Source organism: Halichoerus grypus, chromosome 2 (genome assembly GCF_964656455.1).
Source record: "Halichoerus grypus chromosome 2, mHalGry1.hap1.1, whole genome shotgun sequence".
Taxonomy (NCBI): Eukaryota; Metazoa; Chordata; class Mammalia; order Carnivora; family Phocidae; genus Halichoerus; species Halichoerus grypus.
Window position 1 is genome coordinate 196,664,534 of NC_135713.1, and position 24,822 is coordinate 196,689,355.

Consider the following 24,822-nt stretch of genomic DNA (forward strand, 5'->3'; position numbering starts at 1 on the left):
TCATCTTTGTCCCCATCAGCAGCACGCCTCCCGCTCCCGGGGAGGGGTGGGATGGGAGGTGGTAGTCAAGCCCTCGCCCCAAGAACTGCTGCCATCCTTCACACTTGATCATAAACTTCTCTCTTTAGAGAACTCTGCAAGGAGTTCTCTGTAGAGAGCTCACACACCTGTCAAGCAATGCTGCAATTTAAATGCATTCATCTCGGGGCTCCTGGGTGGCTCAGGTGGTTAAGCGTCTGCCTTCAGCTCAGGTCATGATCCCAGGGTCCTGGGGATGGAGCCCCGCATCGGGCTCCTGGCTCAGTGGGGAGCCTGCTTCTCCCTCTCCCTCTGCCTCTCTCCCTGCTCATGCTCTCTATCTCTGTGTCTCAAATGAATAAATAAAATTAAAAAATAAATAAATAAATGCATTCATCTTGTTCCCTTGAATCCTGACACTCCAGAGAGTCATTTATGATGTCTCATCTGCCAGCTCCCTAATGGGACACTGCTTTCCATTATTTTCCGACAACAGAAATATTCCACCACAGACAAAGCCCAAAGCACATTGCCTCTTAGCAATCCTAATTCTGCTAAAAATGTGTCTGTTTTGCTTTTTAACTTTTTTCTTTTTTGATGTTAGGTATTAACTTATCCTGGAGTAGAGCAGCCGTGGAAGGCAAGTACAGAAAAAGGCTCAGGTGCTTTTAGCTTCTCATTCTGTTCTACCTTAATTCTCTAAATGACGAGCGCAACAAAAAGCCTCAACCACCGGGCAGAAGAGAATTGGTGTGGCCTCCTTTAAGGAAAGCTGCCTGGCTTTTTTACAGCAGCATCTCCAATAACTGTAAACAACTTGTGGAGGAGACCAGCAACCCCACCAGTAGAAAGGAGTTCATTTAAACTCCATTTGCAGCTAAAAGTCATCACAATACAAATCAGAGGGGCTGACTGTGATACTGGAGTAAAATGAGAGAATTTGGCGTTGACTGTGTTAAATACTGAAATACAACACGGGGAGAGGCAGGCGGTGGTTTTCATGGACTCCTGAGCCTGTGCTCAGGTGCTGTGGGCCCAAGAAGCCAGGCCCAGGGCTCAGGTCATTAGCCCCATTGCTCCACTTCTCTATGGGGAGGATTGTGGAAGAAGGTCTCGGTTAGAAAGAAATCGCCCCAAGGGCGAGGGTCCAAGCCTTAGGAGAAAGGCACTGCATCCGAGGAGAAGGGGAGGGGGTTGGACAGGTGGGGGGCTGGGGGGAATACAACCCTGGGAGGAAGTGGCTGGCTCCAAAGGAAGGGCCGGAGAGTGGTCCCACAACGCGCCTCTACTTTTCTCCTCCCCTAAACCTTCTCCCTTGTTCTTATTTATTTTTAAAAAGGTTTTTATTTATTTGACAGACAGAGGGATAGTGAGAGAGCGAGCACAAGCAGGGGGAGCAGCAGAGGGAGTGGGAGAAGCAGACTCCCCGCTGAGCAGGGAGCCCAATATGGGGCTCGATCTCAGTGAGTAAGGAAAGGGTTAAGGTATAGACAGGGAGAGATAGGGGACCCCTGGCTGGGCTCTGAGACTATTCGAGGCAGGCAAAAGTGCTAAGCCAGAGTGAACAAGAGAAAAGGAAACAAGACCCCCTGGCCTTCGATGTCGGGAATATTTTTCTTTGGTGGCTACAGTGTATCACAGAAAATGACCAAACCTCAAAGAAGTCAGTCATTAAGGATGTTATCAAGTCTGTGCTCAAACCAAGATGGCACAAGAATCTCAAGGCCACAAGCTTCCCAGGCAGTTCTCAATAGAAGACTGCCATGGCAACCCTTCCAGGACCCCTCTCATTCTAGAGAGCTGCTTCTTTCCTTTCTGCTCTCAGCTTCACTTCATAAACTTTCACTTCGCTTCACCCTTTTGTGTCTGTGAGATTCATTTTTTGACTTCATGAGCCAAGAGCGCTGTGATCCTATAACACCAGGACCCCAGAATCCTGACCTGAGCTGAAGGCAGATGCTTAACCGACTGAGCCACCCTGGCACCCTCCCTCGTTCTTGATTCTAGGACCATCCCATCTCTGGGGGTAGATGTGGCCCAAATGGCTCAGGGGAAGAATCAACCAGATTGATGAAACACAACACAAACATGCTCAAGCTCATGAATAACCATGGAGATGGACAAACGACAAGAAGATCCTCTGGAATGGTTTTAAATGAGGAAAAGATGTGGCCAGAAGATACTTTTCTTCTAACTGGAAAGTTGAATGCCGTGCATAGCTCCCTAGGCTCAAGAGGCGAAGGAGTCAAATCCCAGATTTTGTAAAAGATCCAAAGCGCATTAGGACACCGACAGAGATGCTGGAGTTTCCTGTGAACGCCATCACTAACAAACCAACGGCTCCATTTCTGGGTGAACGCTTAGGATTATACTTGGGTTCATTCTTGGTGGGGTTCATGTAACACATCTTTCAGATGTGCTCACGTTCGAGTCTTTGCTCAGGACCCTCTGTCAAACGACCACGCTGAGAAACGTCAGTGCACGCTGACTCCTCGGGCTGAGACTCCTTTTACTCCCCTGACTCCTGCTTCATCCAGAGATTACCTGACCCACTGCCAGTTACACCAAGTTCCCAATTCGCCCACACATTATGTACCAGACATGCATCTAAATGTAAATGAAGATCTATTTCCCCATAAAAACAATATTATAAATGGTCATCAGGTTTCATCAATACGCTTCTATTTCATCATGTGGCTGGACCACAGGACACAGAACATGCCCACCATTTAGAACATGATTTCAACATCAAAAAAAAAAAAAAAAGAACGAAAATTTTTTTTGGGGAAGCTCCAGAAGTTAAAAAAAAAAAACGTGCCCTCTATAACCCAGTTTCTGCAATGCAACATATTGAGGATGATGATAAAACACTTGTATGAAAGTCTGCTTTTAGGAAATTTCTTATGACAATCTACTTTCATCTTTAAAACAATACCATTAAGTAAATACTATTAATATTCCCATTTACAGTGAAGGACATGCATAGGGAAGTCATGTGGTTAATAAATGGCAGGACCAGGATCTGACTCTACATAGAGACTTGAGGCTAAACCGGGGGTTAAACTATATGGCTCATGGGCCAAATCTGGTCTGTCACCTGTTTTTATAAATAATGTTTTATTAGCACACCACTGTGTCCATTTGTTTACACCTTGTCTATGGCTGCTTTTGTGACACAAAGGCATAGCTGAATGGTTGTGACAGAGACCCAGAGGCCTGCAAAGCCTAAATTATTTATTAGGTGACCCTTTACAGGAAGTTTGCTGAGCTGGGGCTAAGCAACCATCCTCTGGGCCACTTCTCTGGGAAGGCGGGCCCTCTCTCCATCACTGACAATGAGCCTCATCGCAGGGAATAGGGGCCCAGAAGCGAGACAAAGGAACAGGAATCCAGAATCTTCTCAATTGTGAGGGGAGGTCCTGGGGAATCACTGACCAGCACAGGGGGTTATAATAAGCTTATTTCTCAAGAAGCATCCTGCCTCATTCCCAAAAAGATCTGAAGCAGGGCCCAAAGGTACAGACAATAAGCTCCACAGACAGGAGGAACTGTTTGCTTTATTCATTGCTGGAGGCTTATTATTGAACAAATGAACAAATACATAACTTATGTTTGTGAATCAGGAACTATGTGTACTTTATTTGAAGACAAATGGGGAACAGGGCAAAGGCCCATAGATGCACTGTCCATGAACACTGCGGTCAAGGTTCTGATTTGTTTTGTCTTTTAGGCAGATAAACTGCTCGAGGGGGACAATGCATTATGGAATCAGGTCATTTCCAACCATCTTGGGATTTCCTTGGCTCCTAAGAGCTTTACTCACCGATCATTCTGTTTGCCAGGATTCTAGAATCACTAATAAATTTGAAAACAAAATTTTTCCTTGTTATCAAGATAAATGCTAACACTGTGGCCTGGCTGTAAATGCTCATTTGTTTGGATTTTTCTTCTATCAGACTGAGTGACTTTTGATTTCTGGAAGAGGATTCGAAAACCACACCTAGCTATTAACTCTTTATAGAAAACAAAGCTGGACACAGAAAGAATAACCCTGTAGACTCTAGCTGGTGTACAATACCCCTGAGTAATGCCTGTCCCTAGAAGGACTAGTCATCGTGCTGTATTTCATCCAGACATGAGTCACCATGGAACTTAAAATTAAAAATTTCAGCTGAATCATACTGTTACCAGAGGGCGGGAAAGTACCTCTGGAAGAGCAGGTAGGGGAGAAAGGAACTCGGATGATGGAAGGTAAGTCAGGATGGCAAGTATATGGAGGGATGTGGACAGAGGCGAGTTCGCAGACACTGGGAAGCAGTCATACCGCGGCCGGGGATGGAGAGGGAGGAAATCGGGTGAGCGATGGAGAAAGTTCCCCAAATTGCACTCTGGTGCCAGGTGGCACCCCGTTTGGGAAGGCTGGCTCTGACCCAGAACTGCTCAAATGTGGACACGGCCTTTCTGCCCAGGCACACTGCTTCCTGACACTTGGACGCTGGGGAAATATTACAAGTTTCACGTTTACAGACCTCAGCGGAACACTGCTACACGGTAAGTCCCGCCTGAAGTCAGATCTGAATGTTCTATTTTAAATACGACACAACAGCTGTGGGAAAACTCTCAGCATCTCCTTGACCCCACCATCGAGGGGCTTTCTGCCTGGTCTCCTGCAACTCTAAGTATATGAGCTACTATAATTCCAGTAAAATCGAGGGAGCTGCAAGAGGTTTAAAGCAAAAGCTGGGATGTAGTTCAGGCAGGTGCTCTGAGCACAGAAGCCTGGAAGCTGGACAGCAGAGGCTCATGTCCCTCACTGCACTTGCCCTGGAGCTGGTAGAACTCCAGTCCAAAGTCCATGGCCAGGAGGGAGCACCATACGCATGGCCTCTAACGAGCCTCTAGAGAGAAATGCAATTCTGGCCTCAAGCCCTCTGACCTAGTCCCCCAACTTTTTTTTTTTTTAAGTATGGAGTTCTGACCTTTATAAAAAGCTAGACTCACTGCCCAGAAAAACAGGAAGGTTACTCACCAGGAAGCCATGGAAATGAGGCATAAAAGGTGGGTCAGTATTTCTCCATCAGCAAAGCTTAGTCTCAGACATTTCCAAGGGTGACTACGATCATGATGCCCCAGTACCGCCCCTCCCTCAACCGTGTTCTGTGCCAGCAGTTTCTGACCCATTGGTTGCTAATGACCTACAACTACAGCATGAAATTCAGCAAGGGTCTGTTTAGCTTCTCAGCAATCTCTCCTGCCTGGGACATCAGAGTAGTGCTGGCACTTGGGGTCCCAAAACTCTCTGGAAAGGTCCATCCTTCACAGAGGTGGTGTGACGTTGGGGATGGGGCTCCTGTCCTGAGCTATGAGGGGGAGGTGGGCGTAGATAAGGAAGTGAAGGAAAAAATAATTAGAGAAACAGGCCTGGCATCGATACTTGAAGCTACCCCAAGCCTTAACACATCTTTACACTTGAATGCCTCTAAATATTACCAGGGCCCTTTGGAAAGAACTTCACTTTATACACACTTTTTTTCTATTTTTTTTCCTCCTGTCTTTTTTAGGAGCAGAGATTGCCAGCTGATTTCTACTGGCTGAATTTTACCTGTGTCTACAGCAAGAGATGTGTTTGGCCTCCCCCAAGCTCTGAGTTTTAATTAGCTGCCAATATTAAAAGAAGTCAGAAGATGTCTTATTAAAAAAAAAAAATTGGGGGGTTTTTGGCTTCTCTTGAAGAACCAGAAGATCTGGAGGCACAGGACCCTCCTCGGCGTGGCAATAATCAGCTGGCTGCCCCCTTTGGACAGGGCTTGTGTTCACCCCCTGCCCCCGGTCCCCACCCTGCTGTCACCAATCCTGAGGCCTGTTGTTTGCTGCCATTTACTTATATTATTTGTGACTCATTTATGCTCCCAGGGCAACCAGGCTCACAGCCCTGACCTTAAGTATTTGCCATCAACATCCACTTTCACCAAGTATCAGCCTGCCAAAAGCACTTTTGAACGCTTTTATGTTTTACATCCTTAAGAATTCATTCTACCTCAATATGATCTATATGTTTCTTTGGGACAAACCTTCATTTCGGAGAAGGAAACAACAGAGGGACTAAAACAAAACCACTGGCATCTCATTAGTGTCGACATTTCAGCCACAGTTCAGTATCTCCGCACACACACACACGTGTGTGTGTGTGTGTGTGTGTGTGTACACACACGTGTTTCTTTAGGGGACGGGAATTCCCGGGAATCCTAATTAGCCTGAGGAACAGAAAGATTCAAAAAGGAATTAACCAGTTACATAGGCTGTGATGGCTACCGTATGAATCCCGCGGACAGCCAAGATGCAGGTGATTAAAGAAATAGAAAAAATTAGGAGCTGTGACCTGCAACGTAAGGCAAGTGCTTAGAGAAAGGAATGTGTATTAAAAGTGGAGATGTCTGGTGAGTAGAGACAAGTATGGGTAGAGAGAAGAAACGGAGGGAGGTAGGGAGGACAGAGGCGGAGGGAGAAAGAAGACAGATCAATCTGTGGAAGGCAAACACAGACACTCAATGGGAAGGAGACAAAGAGCTGGCCTTTTCTAAAGATCTGGAGCAGAAATGAAGATGCCGGCCCGAGAGCTTAATTACACCCAAACCACCTCCGGAGTTAATGCCAAAATGTCCTCCTGCCATTTGGAGAAGCACAGTCCTTTCTAATGAGAATACCACACTTGGAACCTTGCCTGTCTCCCCGCTGACGTGCCAACCAAATTCTTATGCAGAAATCAACCATGCTTATTTCTGGGATAGCTCTAGTCCCCATTCTCGCCATGATAATAGGCCTCACATGTTAACACAGCTTGCAAAGGAAGGGGATTATGCAGCACTTCTGTTCTTAAATAAAGAGAAAGATTAACACTTAGATTCTGTCTTCCAGCAGGTATGACCACAAGATTCTGGCCCTTCCTGAGGCCAAACTTCCCAAAGGAAAGACGATTCCATTAATTTTGTTGATATCCTCACCTCAAATTTCTGCCTGAGCTCCACGTTGCCTTCTTCATCCCCTTCTGGAATGGGTACGTTGTAGTACTCACCTTCCTCTTGGTTAAGCAGCTTGTACCTTTGGGAGACATGGGAGGGAAGGAGGGTGAGAAACACTGCGTTTCTACCACAGATACAGAAACTTCTCTCCTTTGACCTCCTGGTTCGCTGTTTCTGAAATGTGTCCTGTGGGGAGAACTACAGCCAGATAACCTCACAGCCAATGGTCATTTTAGACAGAAGCCAGTTTGTCTGCTGAATCTCTAAGGGCTCTAACGTCTTCAAGACTATCAACCTTTGGTTGACACATACGTATTCAACCTTGGGCATTCTTACCATCCACTGGCCGGCATCTTCATCAGCTCCGAGACTCCAAAGGAAAGGGATCCCATGAAATCATTCCTTGTTGTTCGATCCCAGTCCCAGATTTCTACGGACAGCCGTCGGTCTTTATCCGAAGGTTTTAATTTGCTACAAAAGAGAGCATGCACGCGCACACACACACACACAGACACAGACAGACAGACACACACACACACACACACACATGGTTATCTAGAACCTGGTTTCTTGGGAGCCACACCCCATGGTCATGATGGGAGTCTGAGATTAAAAAACCAATAGTATATTTGATTCACTTCCTGGAGCTCCCCACTGCCAACAGAGTACCCACCCCCAGCAGCCAAAGCTCCAGACTAGCGGTTGGCAAACTAACACCCACAGGCCAAATCTGGCCCGCTGCTTGTTTTTGTAAATAAAGCTTTACTGGAACACAGCCATGGGCTTTTGTTTACATACGGTCTACGGATGCGCAGAATTGTGTGTGGTTGCAACACAGACTGTATGACCCAGAAAGTCTAAACTATGTACTAACTGGCCCTTTACAAAGCTTGCTAATCTCTGTTCTATATAAAAGAGCTACGTTTCCGGTCATCCACAGAGAAACCACTTCCTGTGTTCTAGTCTGCAAGGAGGACCACTGGCTTATGCTCAACTGCCGGCAGTGCTCTCTTACCCCCGGTGGTTTTATGCCCCTCTCTCCCCTGCCATGGCCCCCTTCCTTCTTTCTCTTCTACCATCTCTGCCTCTGAAATCCTGGCACTCCTTTAAGCTCCATTTTAAATGTCACCTCCTCCAGGAAGTCCTCCCTCTTTAAAGGTGAGGATGATCTTCCCATTTCAGGGGCAATAGCATGTGACTCCTGTATTCCTTGTTTTAGAAATTATTATTTAAATTCTTACCTTACCTTCTCCAATAACCCTCAAAAGAACTCAAGTCCATCAAGAAGTGGGACATACCTTTTACATTTTGATATTATCTTAACATAAATGCAGTTTTTTGCACACAGGAGGTATTGATAATAATCTGGGGCCTGCATCACGTAACTCTTGGTTACCATCCACCAAAACAGGTGACGACCGTGACCTCTTAGCAGTGGTCTGAGAAAGTCTTAGGAATGAAGTGACGTTTAAAGACATTTACAACAGGTCCGCCCCATTATCTCTCACAGTGAGGTGGGCAGGTTTGTGATGTGTGGGGAGAGAATTCAACTGAGAAGAGAAGACAAAACTTACAACGTAAAGGACTCATTCCATTGGGGGTTTAGTGTGGAGCGGATGGTTCTGGTTTTCTGTTTGCTTTCATTCTTTGGATCAGGAATAAGTTTCAGCTTCACATAAGGATCTGAAAGCCCATTTGGATCCATAGGAATTAGATTTTTTGCATCTCGTACTGTGAAGAGAAAAGGAAAGAAGATCAGATGTTATAAAAAGAGAACTGACCTGTATTGCCCAGTGTCCTGTGTCAAGACCCAGCTGAATGACAGAGACGCCAAGATGGTGTTTAAAGGGAGAGGAGGTGAGGACCAAAAGCCTCTGATCTTTGATATGAGAAAAGCCGTCTGCTGTCATTGGTGCCAGAGACAATGGGCATCATGTGGGTCCTGTGGTCAAGCCTTGGGACGGCAGCGTCGGCCTGGACACCTCATATGAGAAATGCAGAAGCCTGGGTCCCTCCCCAAAGCTGCTGCAACAGAATGTGTATTTAAACAAGATCCCCAGGTACTGTTTGCAGCCCTTCTCCAGAACTGGTCCTGCCCCCCCACCCGGCCCCCCAAGCAACCAGCTAACCTAGGCCATGGTATTGCATCACTTGAGCTCCTGAAAGGATTCATTTCTTTTCTTTGTAAAGGCCAGTGACTTCCAATCTGGCTGTACATTGGAATCTCTTGGGAGGGGGTTTAAAAATCCCAGTGCTGGGATGCCTGGGTGGCTCATTTGGTTGGGCTCATTGGTTAGATCCCAGGGTCCTGGGATCAAGTCCCGCACAGGGCTCCTTGCTCAGCGGGGAGCCTGCTTCTTCCTCCCCCTGCTTGTGCGTGCTCTCTCTCTCTCGGACAAATAAATAAATAAAATCTTAAAAAAAAAAAAAATCCTAGTGCTCACGGGGCACCCAGGTGGCGCAGTCCATTAAGCGTCCGACTCTTGGTTTTGGCTCAGGGTCATGAGATCGAGTCCCGCATTGGGATCTGCACTCGGTGGGGAGTCTGCTTGTGACTCTCTCTTCCTCTCCCTCTGCCCCTCCCCCTGCTGTCCCTCTCTCAAATAAATAAATAAATCTAAAAAAAAAAATGTCCAGTGCTCACAACTAAATTAGAATCTCTGAGGGGTGTGGCCCACGTTCTTAAGGGCTCCCCAGGTGATCCTATGTGCAGCAGAAGAGCCATCCGTGCGTACGGCTGTAACACAGAATATGCTCCACAGCTGTGCTGTGTCTTGTTCTGCAACGTGCACACGTGTCCCCAGACCCGTAGCACCCGGGACATCAGCTGTGCGCTCATCACATGTGTGGAATCACAGGCCCTGCCCCAAAATTACAAACTCAGGATTCTCACTTTAGCCAGACCCCCAGATGATTCCAGCGCACACCCCAGATTGAGACGCACTCATATGGGAATCCAAAATAATGAGGAGGAAAGGCCGCTTCATCCACAGAGGGAGGCATGCTCAGAGATGCAGCTAGCAGGGGCTTGTCACCTCTGTGGGAATGGGTAAAGCCACTGCATGGAAATGAGATAGGTCATTATCTAGCACTATGATAAGAAAGGACAGAAGCCTGAGCCTGCCTATCCCAAATGTCTTCCTCACCATCTTTGGATGGCATCTTCCCCAACATGGCTGATACTTCCCATCATCAGGGTCCCTAATTAGCCAGATGCCATGAGTACACATCTAACTGGTTCTCCCAGCGTAGCCCCTGGACCAGCAGTGTTGGCACTACTGACTGAGTCAGAACTCTAGGGGTCGGTGCCGTGGTCTGTGTTTACCAAACCTCCTGGTTCTGATGCACGGGGGAGCTGGGGAAACATTCTAGCCTATCAGTACAGATCATCAGTTGAGGGTGACTGTTAAATGAAGTCCTTAGAAGAAGGTGCTGGGGTTGGCAGTGGGCAGAGATAGAGGAGGGGATGGAAGGATGTTAAAGATATTGGGTCCCTGGACATTGCCCTAAGTCACAGACCAGCACTGCCCGTTATCAGCCTGGAGACACATGGAGCGCCCGTGCCTGCTGGTGAATGGCCTTACACCCTCCTTGTCTGGAAGCCTTAGCACAGGCAGGTGACGGGACCGTATCCAAATGGTCTGAGTGGGGAGTGGGCTGGTTCACATCTACTAGCCACGGAGAAGGCAGGCTTCTGTTCCTCTTGTTCACTTATGCTTTCCAAGGATTTTATTTTTTTATTTTTTTTTTAAATTTTTTTATTGTTATGTTAATCCCCATACATTACATCATTAGTTTTAGATATAGTGTTCCATGATTCATTGTTTGTGCATAACACCCAGTGCTCCATGCAGAACGTGCCCTCCTCAATACCCATCACCAGGCTAACCCATCCTCCCAACCCCCTCCCCTCTAGAACCCTCAGTTTGTTTTTCAGAGTCCATTGTCTCTCATGGTTCTTCTCCCCCTCCGATTTCCCCCCCTTCATTCTTCCCCTCCTGCTACATTCTTCTTCTTCTTTTTTTCTTTCTTAACATATATTGCATTATTTGTTTCAGAGGTACAGATCTGAGATTCAACAGTCTTGCACAATTCACAGCGCTTACCAGAACACATACCCTCCCCAGTGTCCATCACCCAGTCACCCCATCCCTCCCATGCTTTCCAAGGATTTTTATCCTCATAATACCTAACCTCATCCAACTGGGAGTGGGTAAAACATAAGCAAGCTCAGCATACCTGCTTTCAAATTCTGCCCCCCTCATGTACTCCCAAGCACTGGGAAACATAAGTTCCCGAGCCTCTGTTTCTTCCCTTAGGAAAGCAAAGGGGGGCTCATTCCAAGTGAGACAGGATTGTTGGGGGAAGTAAATTTTACATAATTGTACATAACTTTATGTGCTTTAGACAGTGGCTTGGAAAATGGAGGGGAAAAAGGATGCCACGATGTGAGTGCTTACTCTGCAGAGTCCCCCACTGCCCACAAGGGATTAGGAGGTCTCCAGGGGACCTGGCTGCCTGAGAGTTCCCTCAAGCTCATGCCAAAGGTTTTTCAGTGCAATGCAGAAGATCCAGTCTCCTAAAACAGCAACCCAAGTATCACAAAAGATGAAAAGTTTGAGCATAAAAATAGAGGTCTCCCACGAGGAACGGGAAGGGGCCAAAGGTCTCTTTCCAATTAAGCACTGGAATGAGAATCAGAGACTTTGTAAAAGGCAGCTAAAGCCTGGAATGTCTACCACGGAGGCTACAGCCCAGATAAACTAATGAGGAAGCAGAGAGGCCGCCAAGAGTGTTGCCAGTTACAGAATGATTATGGGTGCTGGCTTTTTCATCTTCAATTTCTGGTCCTGACAGCCAGCACACACAACATCCTTTAAGGCTGATCTCTTCTGAATGGTGATGAGTTACAGTCTTGATGGGATTTAAAGCTGTGGGCTTCCTACGGAGATACCATGACTGAAGTGGAAAATAAAAAGAGATATCAATTCCAAATGTCATTGAAGTAGACAGTGGGTCCAAATTTCAATTTCCCATTGCAGTGGAGAACAGCCCGCCTGATGTGTGATGGACTCATCACATGCCAGGGCACGTGAGTCAGGCCTGGGAGCAACGGACTTGGGGGCTCCCATCAGCTCAGATCGTGGGCTCTGGGGCCAGGCTGTGGGCACATGAATTCTGGCTCTGCCACTCTGTGGTGCCATAGCCCTGGGCAAGATCCATAACCACCGGTGCCTCAATTTCTGCATCTGCAAAATGGTAACTCCCTGGGAGGATCCTACAAGTTCATACACATAAAGTGCTGAGACCAGTGGTAGGCACACAGTGAGAGCCCAATAATGATTATTATCATTGCTGTTAATACACGTTGCTGGCAGAGAGCACAACCCTAAAGGCTTAGTTGTTCAGAAACTGGACTGACAGCTTATGAGTTGGCAAGCGAATGCCCTGAAGAACAGTACGATGCGGAAATTCTCTAATGTGGTTGCAACTGGGCGGTGCCGGCAATGTCTTAACCTGAGCAGCAGTGCTGGCGGGCGTCACTAACAGGAGTAGGTTCGGGGAAGTTAGGGAAGAGAAAAGAAGAGCAAAACAAGTGGGGTGGTGGATGAGGAGGGCGAGAGGCAGGAGAGAGAAGAGAATGCAATCAGGACGTAGGGTCAGAGGGCAGTGAGGATGCAGCCCCTGCACGGGTGGGGGGGGGTGATGGTGGCTGGGTACACGAGGGCAGTGATCTCCAGCTCAGCTGCGCATGAGCAGCAGATACCGACGTCTGGGCCCCACCCCCACGGGGTCCGATTTAATCGGTCCAGGCTGAGGCCCAGGTGTCAGCATCTTTGAAGCCTCTCAGGTGTGTATTACATGACGTCATCCCATGCACCTGGCTGTCATTCTCAAAGTGTGGTCCCTCGACCGATGTCACAGGCATCTCTTGAGGACTCAGTATATAATTCACATAAAAAAAAAATTCATTCACTTTTTAACAGTCAACATTTAAGTGGGTTTTTAAAAATTTATTTGAGAGAGAGAGAGAGGAGGGGCAGAGGGAGAGGGAGAGAGTCCCAAGCAGGTCCTGCAGCCAGCGCAGAGCCCGATGCAAGGCTTGGTCCCACCACCCTGAGATCATGACCTGAGCCAAAATCAAGAGTCAGACGCTCAACTGACTGAGCCACCCAGGTGCCCCTTAACACTCAACATTTAAAAAGGAAATGTATAGGGCGCGTGGGTGGCTCAGTCGGTTAAGTGTCTGCCTTCGGCTCAGGTCATGATCTCAGGGTCCTGGGATCGAGCCCCACGTTGGGCTCCCTGCTCAGCGGGGAGCCTGCTTCTCCCTCTCCCTCTGTGTGCTCTCTCTCTCTCTCAAATAAATAAATCTTTAAAAAGAGTTCTTTAAAAAAATAAAAATAAATAAAAAGGAAATGTGTCACTCTGGTAAATGGAAAACCAAGATCGTCTGCTCTAAGGAGAAAGGAACCATAAATACAATGAACATCTCTGTTAGGGTTCCTTCCTTCCAGCTGACACACTTGCCTGAGGCCTGCTCTTCACTACAAAGGGGAAATTAAAGCAGGGTTGAATGTTCAGGATATATTCCAGCCCCCCAGGCGGGGGGGAGGTCCCTCTCTCCACCTTACAACCGAGAATGAAGGAAAACTGGGAAGGGAATAACTTTCTCACCACGTAATTTAATGCTTTCTAATGTCAGTTGTTCAGGACCTTCAGGAATCCTCTGGAGCAGGAGCGGAAGTCCTCGCCTGTGTCGGGTCCCACCCCACACGTGGGAAGCCTGTGCCAATTCGGAGGCCCAGAGGAAGGCGAGCATTTCACGGTGGGTCCAAGAACAGACCTGGCACGGGTCCCCCGGCTCATTCCTTGTCTCTCATCTTCTGCGAGAGCCACACTGTTCTGACCCCCGGGCTTAAGATAGGGAAAAACTCTGCTGTGTAACCCCTTGAGGATGGGACTCTCTTGGGGTAAAGCCCTCTCACGCCAGCTCGAGTTCCGAGAGGCCGAGGGTCTCTAAACACACGAGCAGCAGCTCATCCCCTGCCCCCCGCACTGCTCAGCACTAACCCCACACGGGCCCTGAGCCCCGTGGCAGGTAGGTGGGGGGACCGCCCTAGCATGTCACAGAGGTTCCGCAGCGTCCGTGAGGAGGACACGTCTGCTCAAGAAATAGGTCCGCGCTGTGGTAGCAGCCGTTTTAGAATCCAAGTCTGTTCTGGAATTCCAGACCTTCCACAACAATCTAGAACACGGAGTTAGATGGCCATCTTTTGGCTTGAGGAGCTGCTTTGGAAAGGACCGGCAGTCAGGCCCAGCATGAAGAGAAACCAGCCTGGGTGAAAAGGTTATGTAATTTCCTGATTACGTAAGGTATCGTTCCTGGACAAAGTCCGTTCGAATAAGATGACGAAGCCTGAAAAACAGCCCCACGGTGCCTCAGAGATACCTGCCAGAGGTGGCGAGGCAAGCCCGGGACACGTGAGTTTTGAGGAAGCGTTCAGGAGCGTGGGCTGGCGCATCCGGAGCTCGGAGCGGCCTGACCCAGCCTGGGGAACTAGGGCAGAGGCACCTTCTGGTACATGGCGCGGCCAACACTGGGGCATGAAGCCAGGGATTTTGCCAAACACCTGCTTGATGGGGAAGAGCAGAGGTGACCGCCATGCTTTCTCAGGGAGAGGCGAGCCACCCCCACAAGGACTGGCAGTTGGGGGACGGTCGGATGTGTGTCTGAGGACGTGCAAGGGCAGTCAGGCTCGCTTCGCTTGGACCGAGGCTGCAGACGGTGGCCGACTTCTCCTCAAGGGGCCAGGCTGACGCGCCGGCTGATGGCGTGGGCGGTGGGCTCAAATCCTTGCTCTACCACTTTTTAGCTGTCTGACGTCAGACAAGTTAGCCCGCTCGTCAGTTCGTTCATCTGTAAGGCAGGAACAGTAAGAGTGCCTATCTCGCAGGGCTGTGGTGAAGAGGAAGTGAGTTAATATTTGTAAAGCATTTAGAAGACAATGTGGAACGGACGGGGTGTTACAGAAGCATTTGCCGCCATTACTAATGATCATATTAATATGTGTTTGCTATCTTTATCATCCTCATCCAGGCCTCCTGTCTGGTCCAGGGGGCAGGGCTGTTTCCTCAGCATAAAGAAATCTGGTATATTAAAAGGTCAGTTCATATAGTACTGGAATTTCCAGACCTCAGGGTTAGGCCCCAGTTCAATAGTTAGCTCCTCATTGTTCCCAAATAGCTTGGGATTAAAAAAAAAAAAAAATCAGTGCAATCCCTGATCCATTCAGAGAATGGTCCAGATGGTCTCCCGATCCAGAGAATATATGTAGCATAAATTATGGAGTATAATAATAAACACCCAGAGCTCACCACCTAACATAAAAGCTAGATCAGGGCCAACATGGCTGAAGCCAATCACTGTATCCTCCCCACCCCCTCCCTGCCTCCCTGTGGATCTTCAACCTCACTCTGAGGCTGCCTTAGGGCACTCTGGCTAAGCACCGAGCTCGTGGAGGCTCTGAAGGATTCATGCACAACACACACTAAAAGCTTCGTTGGGGACACAGCTATAACCCCTCTGCCCTCAGACTGGACTTGTCTTCACTGACCCATAGTAACCCTGCCCATCAGAGTTCAAATCTGTATGAGAACATTATTCAGTGATGCACAAAAAAAGTCAAGTGCCTCCAAATTCAAGGACAACGTGGCCCTTCAAATAATGTGCTTTGCTTTAGAAAATAATTCTCTATTTTTAGTGCCTTTCCCCCCTCTCTGCAAGCATCCTTGTTTATGGCTTCTGCTTCACAGGCCAACAACAGGGACAAAGGCTCAAAACAAAGACTTGCTGCAAAAGTCAGGACTGTTCAGCATGTGCCGACCTAGTGACCCTCCCCTCCACCTCCATCCTCGCGCCACAGCAAAAACAAGAGTAAACAAAATTCTCTAATCCTACCGCACATCATGCAGAAGCAAAAATTACATTTTCTGACACTACAGAAAAACAAAACCATACAAACTCTTCTTTGTGTGAAATTACCAACAGCAAAAGAAATATGAATGCAAAAATTCTGGGGGGACAGGCAAGTGCAGAAAATGAGTGGAGGTGTGGTGTCTGGGGTCCAAAGAACCTGGTGTCATTTAGCATCAGGCAATCAGAGTGATGGGAGCTCCCCAAATCCATGAACGGTATCTTCAAGCAAACCCGGAGAATTCTGATATATTATTAGACGGCTATCGCACCGTCCTTCAAAGAACTTGAAGACCTACAGCTTCTTATGAAGATACGAGCACAGGTGAATAGAAATTTAATGCCAGAGAATCTCTAACGACATGGAGGATCGAATTCGTTCAGAATCATCTCCCCATCTCAAGATTCTGCATTTCATCACATCTACAAAGGCCCTTTTTTCAAAGACGCTCACATGTATAGACTACAGAGGTTAGGACCTGATATCTTTGCATGGTCACTATCCAGCCCAGCATAGGTACCATTTAGGAGCTTCTTTCTGGGGTGACGAAAATGATCTGGAATTAGTGGTGACAGTTGCACAATCTTGTGAAGACGCTGAAAACCACTGAATCGTATACTTTAAAAGGATGAATTTTATGGTGTGTGAATTATACCTCAATAAAAATAGGTAGATTTATTGACAAATTTCTGTGCCTTACTACACCTGCTCACTTAAGTTTCACAACACCCCTGTGAAATAATGACTCAGATGCCCATTTTTCAGATGAGGAAACAGAGGCCCTGGGCTGTTAAGTAACTTGCTCAAGGTCAGGCATTTAGTAAATGATGGAGTCAAGAGTGCAAAGGAGGGGCATCTGGGTGGCGCAGTCGGTTAGACGTCCGACTCTTGGATTCGGCTCAGGTCATGATCTCGGGGTCCTGGGATCCAGTCTTGCATTGGGCTCTATGCTCAGCATGGAGTCTGCTTAAGACTCTCTCTCTCCCCCTCCCCACTGCTCTCTTTCTCTCTCAAATAAATGAATAAATCTTAAAAAAAAAAAGAAAAAGAAAAAGAGAGCAAAGGAGTCCTGACTCTGGGGCCTGAGCATTGCCCTCTGTCAATGTAGAGCAGGGGAACAAACTTCCATAAAGGAACGGATCATAAATACTCGAGGCTCTGCAGGCCACGTAGCCTCCATCACCACTACTCAAGCCTGCGGGTACAGAGCAAAAGGAGCCAGAGATAACACGTAAACAAATGATCACCATGTGTTCCAATAAAACTTCATTGAAAAACCACAGGCTGGGGGCCGCATCTGGCCCTCGAGCCAAAATTTGCTGATCCCTGATACAGAACCGATATACCATCTCACCACCTCAACAGCACGTTGAGGAGAAAGTGACATGGAAAGGAACCTCTACTTCCTGGTTAAGACTCTGCTTCCTTCCAGTTCCTTCTGCTTTAATCTGAGCCTCTTCAACTCTGATTTTGTGCTAAAGCTTGGGAGGGGGCCTGGGCTGGAGCAGAGGAGAGGGCGTGTCCTCTACTAGGAACTAGATCGGCCACTGTCCTCTGTCTCCGCAGAACCTCTGGAAGCCAGTATCTCTTAGGTGGACTTCTGCTTGCTTTCTTTTCCTCCAGGTCCATGAGGCCTTTTTAAAGCAGTAGTCTGCCCTCCTAGACAAACCCGACTTGCAGCCTCCTCCCTGGAGCATCTGATCTGACCATGACCGGCAGCAAATGGCCAAGACCAACTTGCTCATGCCCCTCCAGCCTGTTCCACACCTCGGCTCCACCCAGGGACCAAGTGCAAACAGTGAGCACGATAAAGCATCAGTGGGGCCATTCTTTATGCAACAGCTGCTTGGAAATCGGAATTTTAGAGGAATGTGGGACACAGAGAAGCCTGTTAAAGGACAGCCTGGCATGGGAGAGGCCCTTCTGCTTCTTAGTTAATCTAACCGTAGCTAAGGGCTTGTCCTGAATGAGAGTTACCCTCTTGACAACAGCCTCGGTGCTCAGTTCAGGAGCACCTCAAGTGCTGGACGGGCTGGATCAGGTAGAAAAAGGGGGGGAAAACCTTCACCCCACTAGCTCCGAACAATGTTCCACATCACCAAGTTCTCAGGTTTCTTCTAGATTACACTTTCCTGGTCACATTACTAGGAAGAACACCCTGTTCTCGAGGCTTGTTTTCGCCTTTACTTGGGGCCTCTTCTCACAATGTTATAGGGAGAAAACCGTGTCGAAGAAGCTGCCAGTCTCTTCATGTCGCTACAAGTCAGTTCTGCACCAGAAGCCAGAACGGCTTGGCAAATCTTGATGGGAAGCTGGTGGGGTGACAGCTTGCTTCCGGAACAGGATTTACCGAACGCCCTTCCCACGAGGTGTTTCGGGGGTGGCCAAGCTGTCTAGCAATAGGCAAGGTTCTGAGCTTAGGGGACCTGAGCTGGAGCCTCTCGACCCACGCAGAGAGGCCATGGCACAGGTGGGCAAGGCCAGAGGCCATCAGGCTGGCAAAGAAGGATCACCACAGAGCAAGGGCCCTAGGCGGCCTCAGAAGGGAATGGCTCCCAGGTCACGTTCCTGCTGTGCACGGGTTTTAACTGAGTGACAGACGGGTCCACCCTAACACTTGGGCTAGAGTCTTGAAGCCATAAATTACCCTTTGGTGCACTATGACAGTTTTTATGACAAGCGTAGGACACCCATGGGCCTGGGTTGAGGATCTTTGCGGCACACCTTAAGAGCTCTGTTCTCCAAGGATTGAGGGATCTTCCTCCTGTCTCCACACACTTCCAGAACTTGCGTGCATGGGACAGGCAGCATTTCTCTTGGTGGATTCCTGCTCCAGCCGGGGATTTGGAAGAGGTCTGGTTAAATGGGAGAGGTGATGGCAATGGGGATAAAAACTGGCTGGGAACTACTCTTGGAGGGGAGGCGTAGGTCAGGTGGTCCATCCAAGACCATGGCAGCTGCAGCCTATTTCCCCACTAGCGGGAATGTGGGTGCGGATTCCTGGGCGCCCACTGGCCGTCGAGCTCCATCTGGCAGAAGGAGTGAACTTTCAAGTCAGCAATGAAGACTTAAGAGGATTGATGAGAGCTGATCACCACTCATCAGACTGATTCAACAGAATTGTTGAGCTAGGAGAAATAAAACGTCCCATTCTTCTCCTAACAACAAAATGGAACTGAGAGGTTTTCAATCTTCGCGTGAGTGATGCATTTTTTAGGCTCCGGATACAGAAAACAAGGCCAATAGCCTGTATTCTCTATCATTTCCTTTAATATTTCTATCCAAATTATAGAGACGCTCTGTAGTCTGGTCCACATTCCCCTCATGCCTAGTGGCAGGACTTGGGAGCTAGTTACCGGTTCTGACTGGTTAACTGACCACCTTATCACCTACCCGATCACATCTAGTACTTGTATAACCCAAAAGACCCATTCCACACCAATGAGGCCATTGTCTTTGCTACGAGTCATTTTCACCTTCTACTGCCTAGCCTAGCACCTGGTCTGTACTCAGTAACTGCTAAGTACATCAATCTCCATGCCACCCTCGTCCTGCGCTTCTGGGTTCATGCTGCCCCATCACTGGGCCCCCTGGGGCACACACCTCCCCCTATCCCGGTGCTACTGGCCCCTGTCTTGGCATAAGACTCATCTTCTGGGACCTTCCACTCTACAGCCAACCCAGGCCACCGAGTTTCATCTCTATAGACCGAGAGCAACTTGTAGGCAGGGGTGCATCGTATCCTACTGGGTGTGTCCCCCCCACCCCCGCCCCAGGGTCAGCACAGGGCAAGGCAAAACCCACGAGGGCCCAATGGGTTCTTGTTATTTCGCTGAAAAGCTCAAGCAGACAGGAATGCTTACACTTATTTTTTGGTTGCAGTACAAAAAGTGTCCATTTGGAGGGACTCTCAGACAAGGAAAAAACTAGCAGGCCCCAAGGAGTCACGCACTTTTTAACAAAAATGTTTGTTAAAGAAACCTTCATCGAGCCTATAAAGGGCATATAACATAGCTCTAACTTTCCGGAAAAACATATCCAAAAGGGCCATTTACTCTTGGGGAAAAACGACCACGTGGAACTTCTCAAGATTTCAGAATTAAAACGCGAAGGTGTCATCAACAACAGTGAATGACTGAGCAACAATGGATTGCGATTCTGTGAACAAAATGGAGTCTTGGAGCTGTTCATTGGGTCCATTTGTACTAATTATGCTGAGTCCAGTCTCCTGACGCCCTCTGCATTGAATCCCACAGAATCTCGAATTTGATCTCTTGCACGTTAAGAAGATAGGACCCATTCATTTTGTATTATTTGTTCCTTCTTTGACAAAGACATAAAGAATGAGATACACTAAAAGTACACCTGCTCAGCATCCCTGTCCTACTACCCAGAACCCATACATAAATCTGGATGTCACCTCACATTTTAGGACCCATTTCTTTAATGTTCTGTTTCGTTGCTGAGACTCACTGTGTGGTGATAAGGATGTAATTTCTGTCCCCGTAAATCCAGTGGCCATTCATACACATGCGTCAGCAACTCTTCAGTCAAAGTGCCATTGGAATAAAACTTAGCAAAGAGAATTTGGAGGAGTAGGGTCTGAGATGAGGAAGCAACATTTGGTCCTTGGAAAAAGACCAAAAATATTTCACTGTGTTTTCTCTTATAATTAGTGGACACTAAAAACTCCTATTCAGATTCTATAACCTTGATGTTCTGAAAGGAAATGAGATGTGGTTGTGAGAAAAATATTATTTTCCAGGTAATGGGAGATTGAAATGATTCTGTACAAACACAGGAAGATTTTAAGAAATACTAATTTTTTTTTTCCTCATGTGAGTAATGGATACACTCATCACACAAAAATGTAAATACATAAAAGTATAAAGAGGAAAATTTAAATCACCCATACTCCTTCGGAAGCACTGTTGGCATATTGGTATATTTACTGCCAGGCCCTTTGCTCTGTGTGGAGCTCTACTGAAATATTTATTTGTATAGAATTCTTATCTGTGAACCCAGTTTTAGATCCTGCCTTTATAACATAACAAGGCATGCCTTGAAGACATTTTAAAGGCCTAACATCCCACTTTATATCATAACTTCTTTAACCAATCCTTTGCTTGGGGCTGTGTACTTTAAAATTCTTCACCTCTGTAAGTAACATAGCAACTGATCACCTTCGTGTGCAAATATTCGTCTGCATTTCTATCCCACCCCCCCGCCGGACACATTCTTAGAAGTGAATCAAAGAGTGCAAGATCATTCAAGACTCTCGACATATATTGCCAAATTACTCCCCCACAAAGTCCTACTGAAGTCTTGCGAAGGGTGTGATTGAAAAAAGTAAAAAATAACACTGTAATTCTGGTTTCCCTGATTGTTTTTCAGGTTGAACTTCTTGTTTTCCCATACAGTTATTTTGGTCATTGGTATTTCTTTTTCTTTGACTTTAGCTCCTTGTTCAAGTTTCCTCTGTACAGGATGCCAAAGAATTTTCTTACTGGGTCAAAAGAGCTCCTTAGATGTCAAATGAATGGTAACAGCCCTTGTCATATTTGTTGCAAACTGCATTTAGATTTCATTCACAATGCTTCTAGAAACACACAAGCTTAACTTTTAAACAGTTACACCTGTCAAACCTTTCCTTTTTTATTTCTTCCATTTCTTTTATGTTGAGAAAATTCTTACCCTGACATTTGCTAAATATTCACTTATGTTTTCTTTTATTATTTTGTTTCTCTTTTATGGGTAACTTTTAAATTCATTTGAAGTTTATTTTGGTATGCAGTGTGAAGCAAGATCTAATTTATTTTTTCTTCCAAATGTTTACACAACTTTCCCAATGACATCTGTGGAAGGAGGCCCACCTTCTCTAATGGATCACGTGGCTTCTGTTGGTTTATATTAGGCCATCTACTTCACCATATTCGACTTAGTTAATTCTTTCAACAAGCCTATGCTTTGAATTGTTGTCGGTTTCCCTCATGTTTTATTTTATTTATTTATTTTTAAAGATTTTATTCATTTATTTGACAGAGAGATAGAGAGCACAAGTAGGCAGAGAGGCAGGCAGAGGGAGAGGGAGAAGCAGGCTCCCTGCAGAGCAGGGAGCCCGATGCGGGACTCGATCCCAGGACCCCGGGATCATGACCTGAGCTGAAGGCAGCCGATCAACCAACTGAGCCACCCAGGCACCCCTCCCTCATGTTTTAAAAGACAGCCTCTCCAACCAGGTACATAGTTTAATGACTCAGGGCAATTTCACTTCGGCTGCTTTTTGTTGTTCATCTAATAAAGCTCTGCCTGTTTGTTCCTTATTCTTTGGCTTATGAATCATTTTGCTTTAGGTTGATGGAGTTCAGGGCATGCCACCCTAAAATATGACACCTTGGCATATTATTTTAAGCTGAAGGAATCTGAGAAATGGAGGGGGAAAGGACTCTCTCAACCTCCCCTGCAGCAGGTCATACGACTCTCATAGGAGAGGTGCCTTCCCTTACACCTGGAGGAAAGGAGCATCCTCATCTCGGAAGACAGAGGGACCACGGGAGGGACTCGAATGAACAGCCCTTACTAAGTCCCTCTGCCAGCCCCAGGGTTACTTTACTCAGCTCATATCCTTCTGTCCTATTTTCTTACGACTTTGCACTTTTTATCAAACCTAATACAGAATACTCAGATTTAACTGTTCCTTGGGTATTTCCTTAGGAAGCCTCCCGTGTCATGAAAAATTTACATTTAATAAGTGTGTATGTTTTTTTCCAGTTAATCTGTCTTTTATTAATAGAGCCCCAGCCAAGAATCTGGAAGGACAGAAAAAGATTTTTTCCTTCTCCTACAAAGTATACATCTTAGTAATATAGCTGAAGTTTTATTAAAAAAAAAAAAAACCCAATCTGAAAACTATGGGCAGTTTAAAGCTGTTACTTGATCCCCAGTATTTGCAAGCACAAGTATGTGCCCGAGAAAATGCTAAGAACTTCGAACACATTAACTAATCCCCGTAATAACTCGGTATCCACAGTTTATCGACAGGGAAGTGGAGATTTGGAGGGATGAAGGGGTACCTACCACAAGGTTACCCAGCTTGGGGAGGGGGCAAAACACAGGCAGCCGAATTCCTGTATTGTATTGTATTATTTATTATTTTAAAGATTTTATTTATTCATTTGAGACACACAGAGAGAGAGAGATAGCATGAGCAAGGGGAGAGGTAGAGGGAGAGGGAGAAGCAGACTCCCCGCTGAGCAGGGAGCCCAATGCAGGGCTCGATCCCAGGACTCTGGGATCATGACCTGAGCCGAAGGCAGACGCTTAACGACTGAGCCACCCAGGCGCCCCTATTTTATTTTTTAAAGTAGGTTCCACGCCCCAAGTGGGGCTTCAGCTCACGACCCCAAGATTAAGAGTCACACACTCTACTGACTGAGCCAGCCAGGTGCCCGAGATTCCAGAATATCCTTAACCTCCACACTGAACTGCCTGCTACCTGCCGTGTGGGGCTTCACTTCTGCTGTCACTGCTTGCTTGTCATTTGCTTTCATTCCTTTGTTACACTGTGTTTTGTTTGCATTCATCTTTTCCGAGAATTGTAGTGTACGATGGACAGCTGTCTAATTATTTTTTACGTTTTACATTCAACAGATTTTAATGCTTCCTACTTGTCACCATGTTATTAGGACTACCCCATTGCCAAACTTTTAATTTTACTTCGTCTTGTAGTCCTCTTTAGCTTGCTTTAAATGACTTTCGAGAAAGGCGCGTAGGGGATGTATGTTCTAAGCCCTCCCATATCTGAGAATGGGCCCTGTGAACAGCAGTTTGGCTGGGTGAGAAATTCTAGGACAACAAACTTTCTTTCTCCAAGCTCTAAAAGTGATGCTTCCTTTCCTCCTCAAATTTTGTCCTGCATACAGTGAGAAGTCTAATGCCAACCTGGTTATTGTTTTCTTATATGTAACCTATATATCCTGAAGGAAGGGCATTTGTTCACTTTGTGATTAATAATGTTCTAGAATGAAAACAAAAAAAAAGAATGTTCTAGAATGGATGAATCACTAAATTCTACACCTGAAACTAATACTACACTGTATGTTCACTAACTGGAATTTAAATAAAAACTTGAAGAAAAAAAAAAAAGAAATAATGTTCCAGAACATTCCTAGCTGTAGACTTCCTTCCATTAATTATGCTGGGATAGAGTTCATTCCCTTTAGCTTGAATGTTCCATAAATTTGTTCCTATCATATGGAATTATTGCTTCCAGTTTCAGTTTTTCTTCTTTCATCCTTGGGACAACACTATGATTCTCCAGTCATCTGTTCTCAGTCTTCCATTTTATTATCCTATCCCTCATTCATTTTGTCCTTTTGCCTGAATTCTGGAGGAGCTCCTCAGGATTCTTTCACAGCACTGATTGATTCTCTACAATGCCACCTCTGCTCTTTACTGTTCCATGATGATTTTAATCATGTTAGCACGATTTAAGTTTGTTTGCAGGCATTTCTTACTTGCCCACCTCCCTTCATCTTGTCTACCTCTTTGTATACATCGTCATTAAAAAATACATAAAAAGTCTCATCTTCTTTGCGTCTCAACCTATTTGCTCAAATGGCTTCCTGTTCTCATTTTCCAGAGATGCTGTATTCTTGCGTTCTACACAAGTTTATACACAGCTTTCTGAAATGTTTTGTAGTCCTTGTCCCCTCAGTAATTTACCTTTAAGTATGTTCTCCATGATATTCCCTTTCCTTTATTCCTCAATATATATTAAAAATTTTTTAAAAAATTTTTAAGTAATC

General features: G+C 46.4%; 1 protein-coding gene across 2 annotated transcripts in view; it reads right to left on the reverse strand.

Annotated features, from left to right (window-relative positions):
- Positions 1–24,822, reverse strand: part of PRKCA (protein kinase C alpha) — a 391,533-nt gene that overhangs the window by 78,279 nt on the left and 288,432 nt on the right. For both annotated transcript variants that reach the window (XM_036106826.2, XM_078065961.1), the window contains 3 exons: positions 8,612–8,768; positions 7,374–7,508; positions 7,020–7,116 (listed from right to left, as the gene is read on the reverse strand). In XM_036106826.2, the coding sequence (XP_035962719.1) occupies positions 7,020–7,116; positions 7,374–7,508; positions 8,612–8,768 (389 nt within the window). The remainder of the gene's footprint in view (positions 1–7,019; positions 7,117–7,373; positions 7,509–8,611; positions 8,769–24,822) is intronic.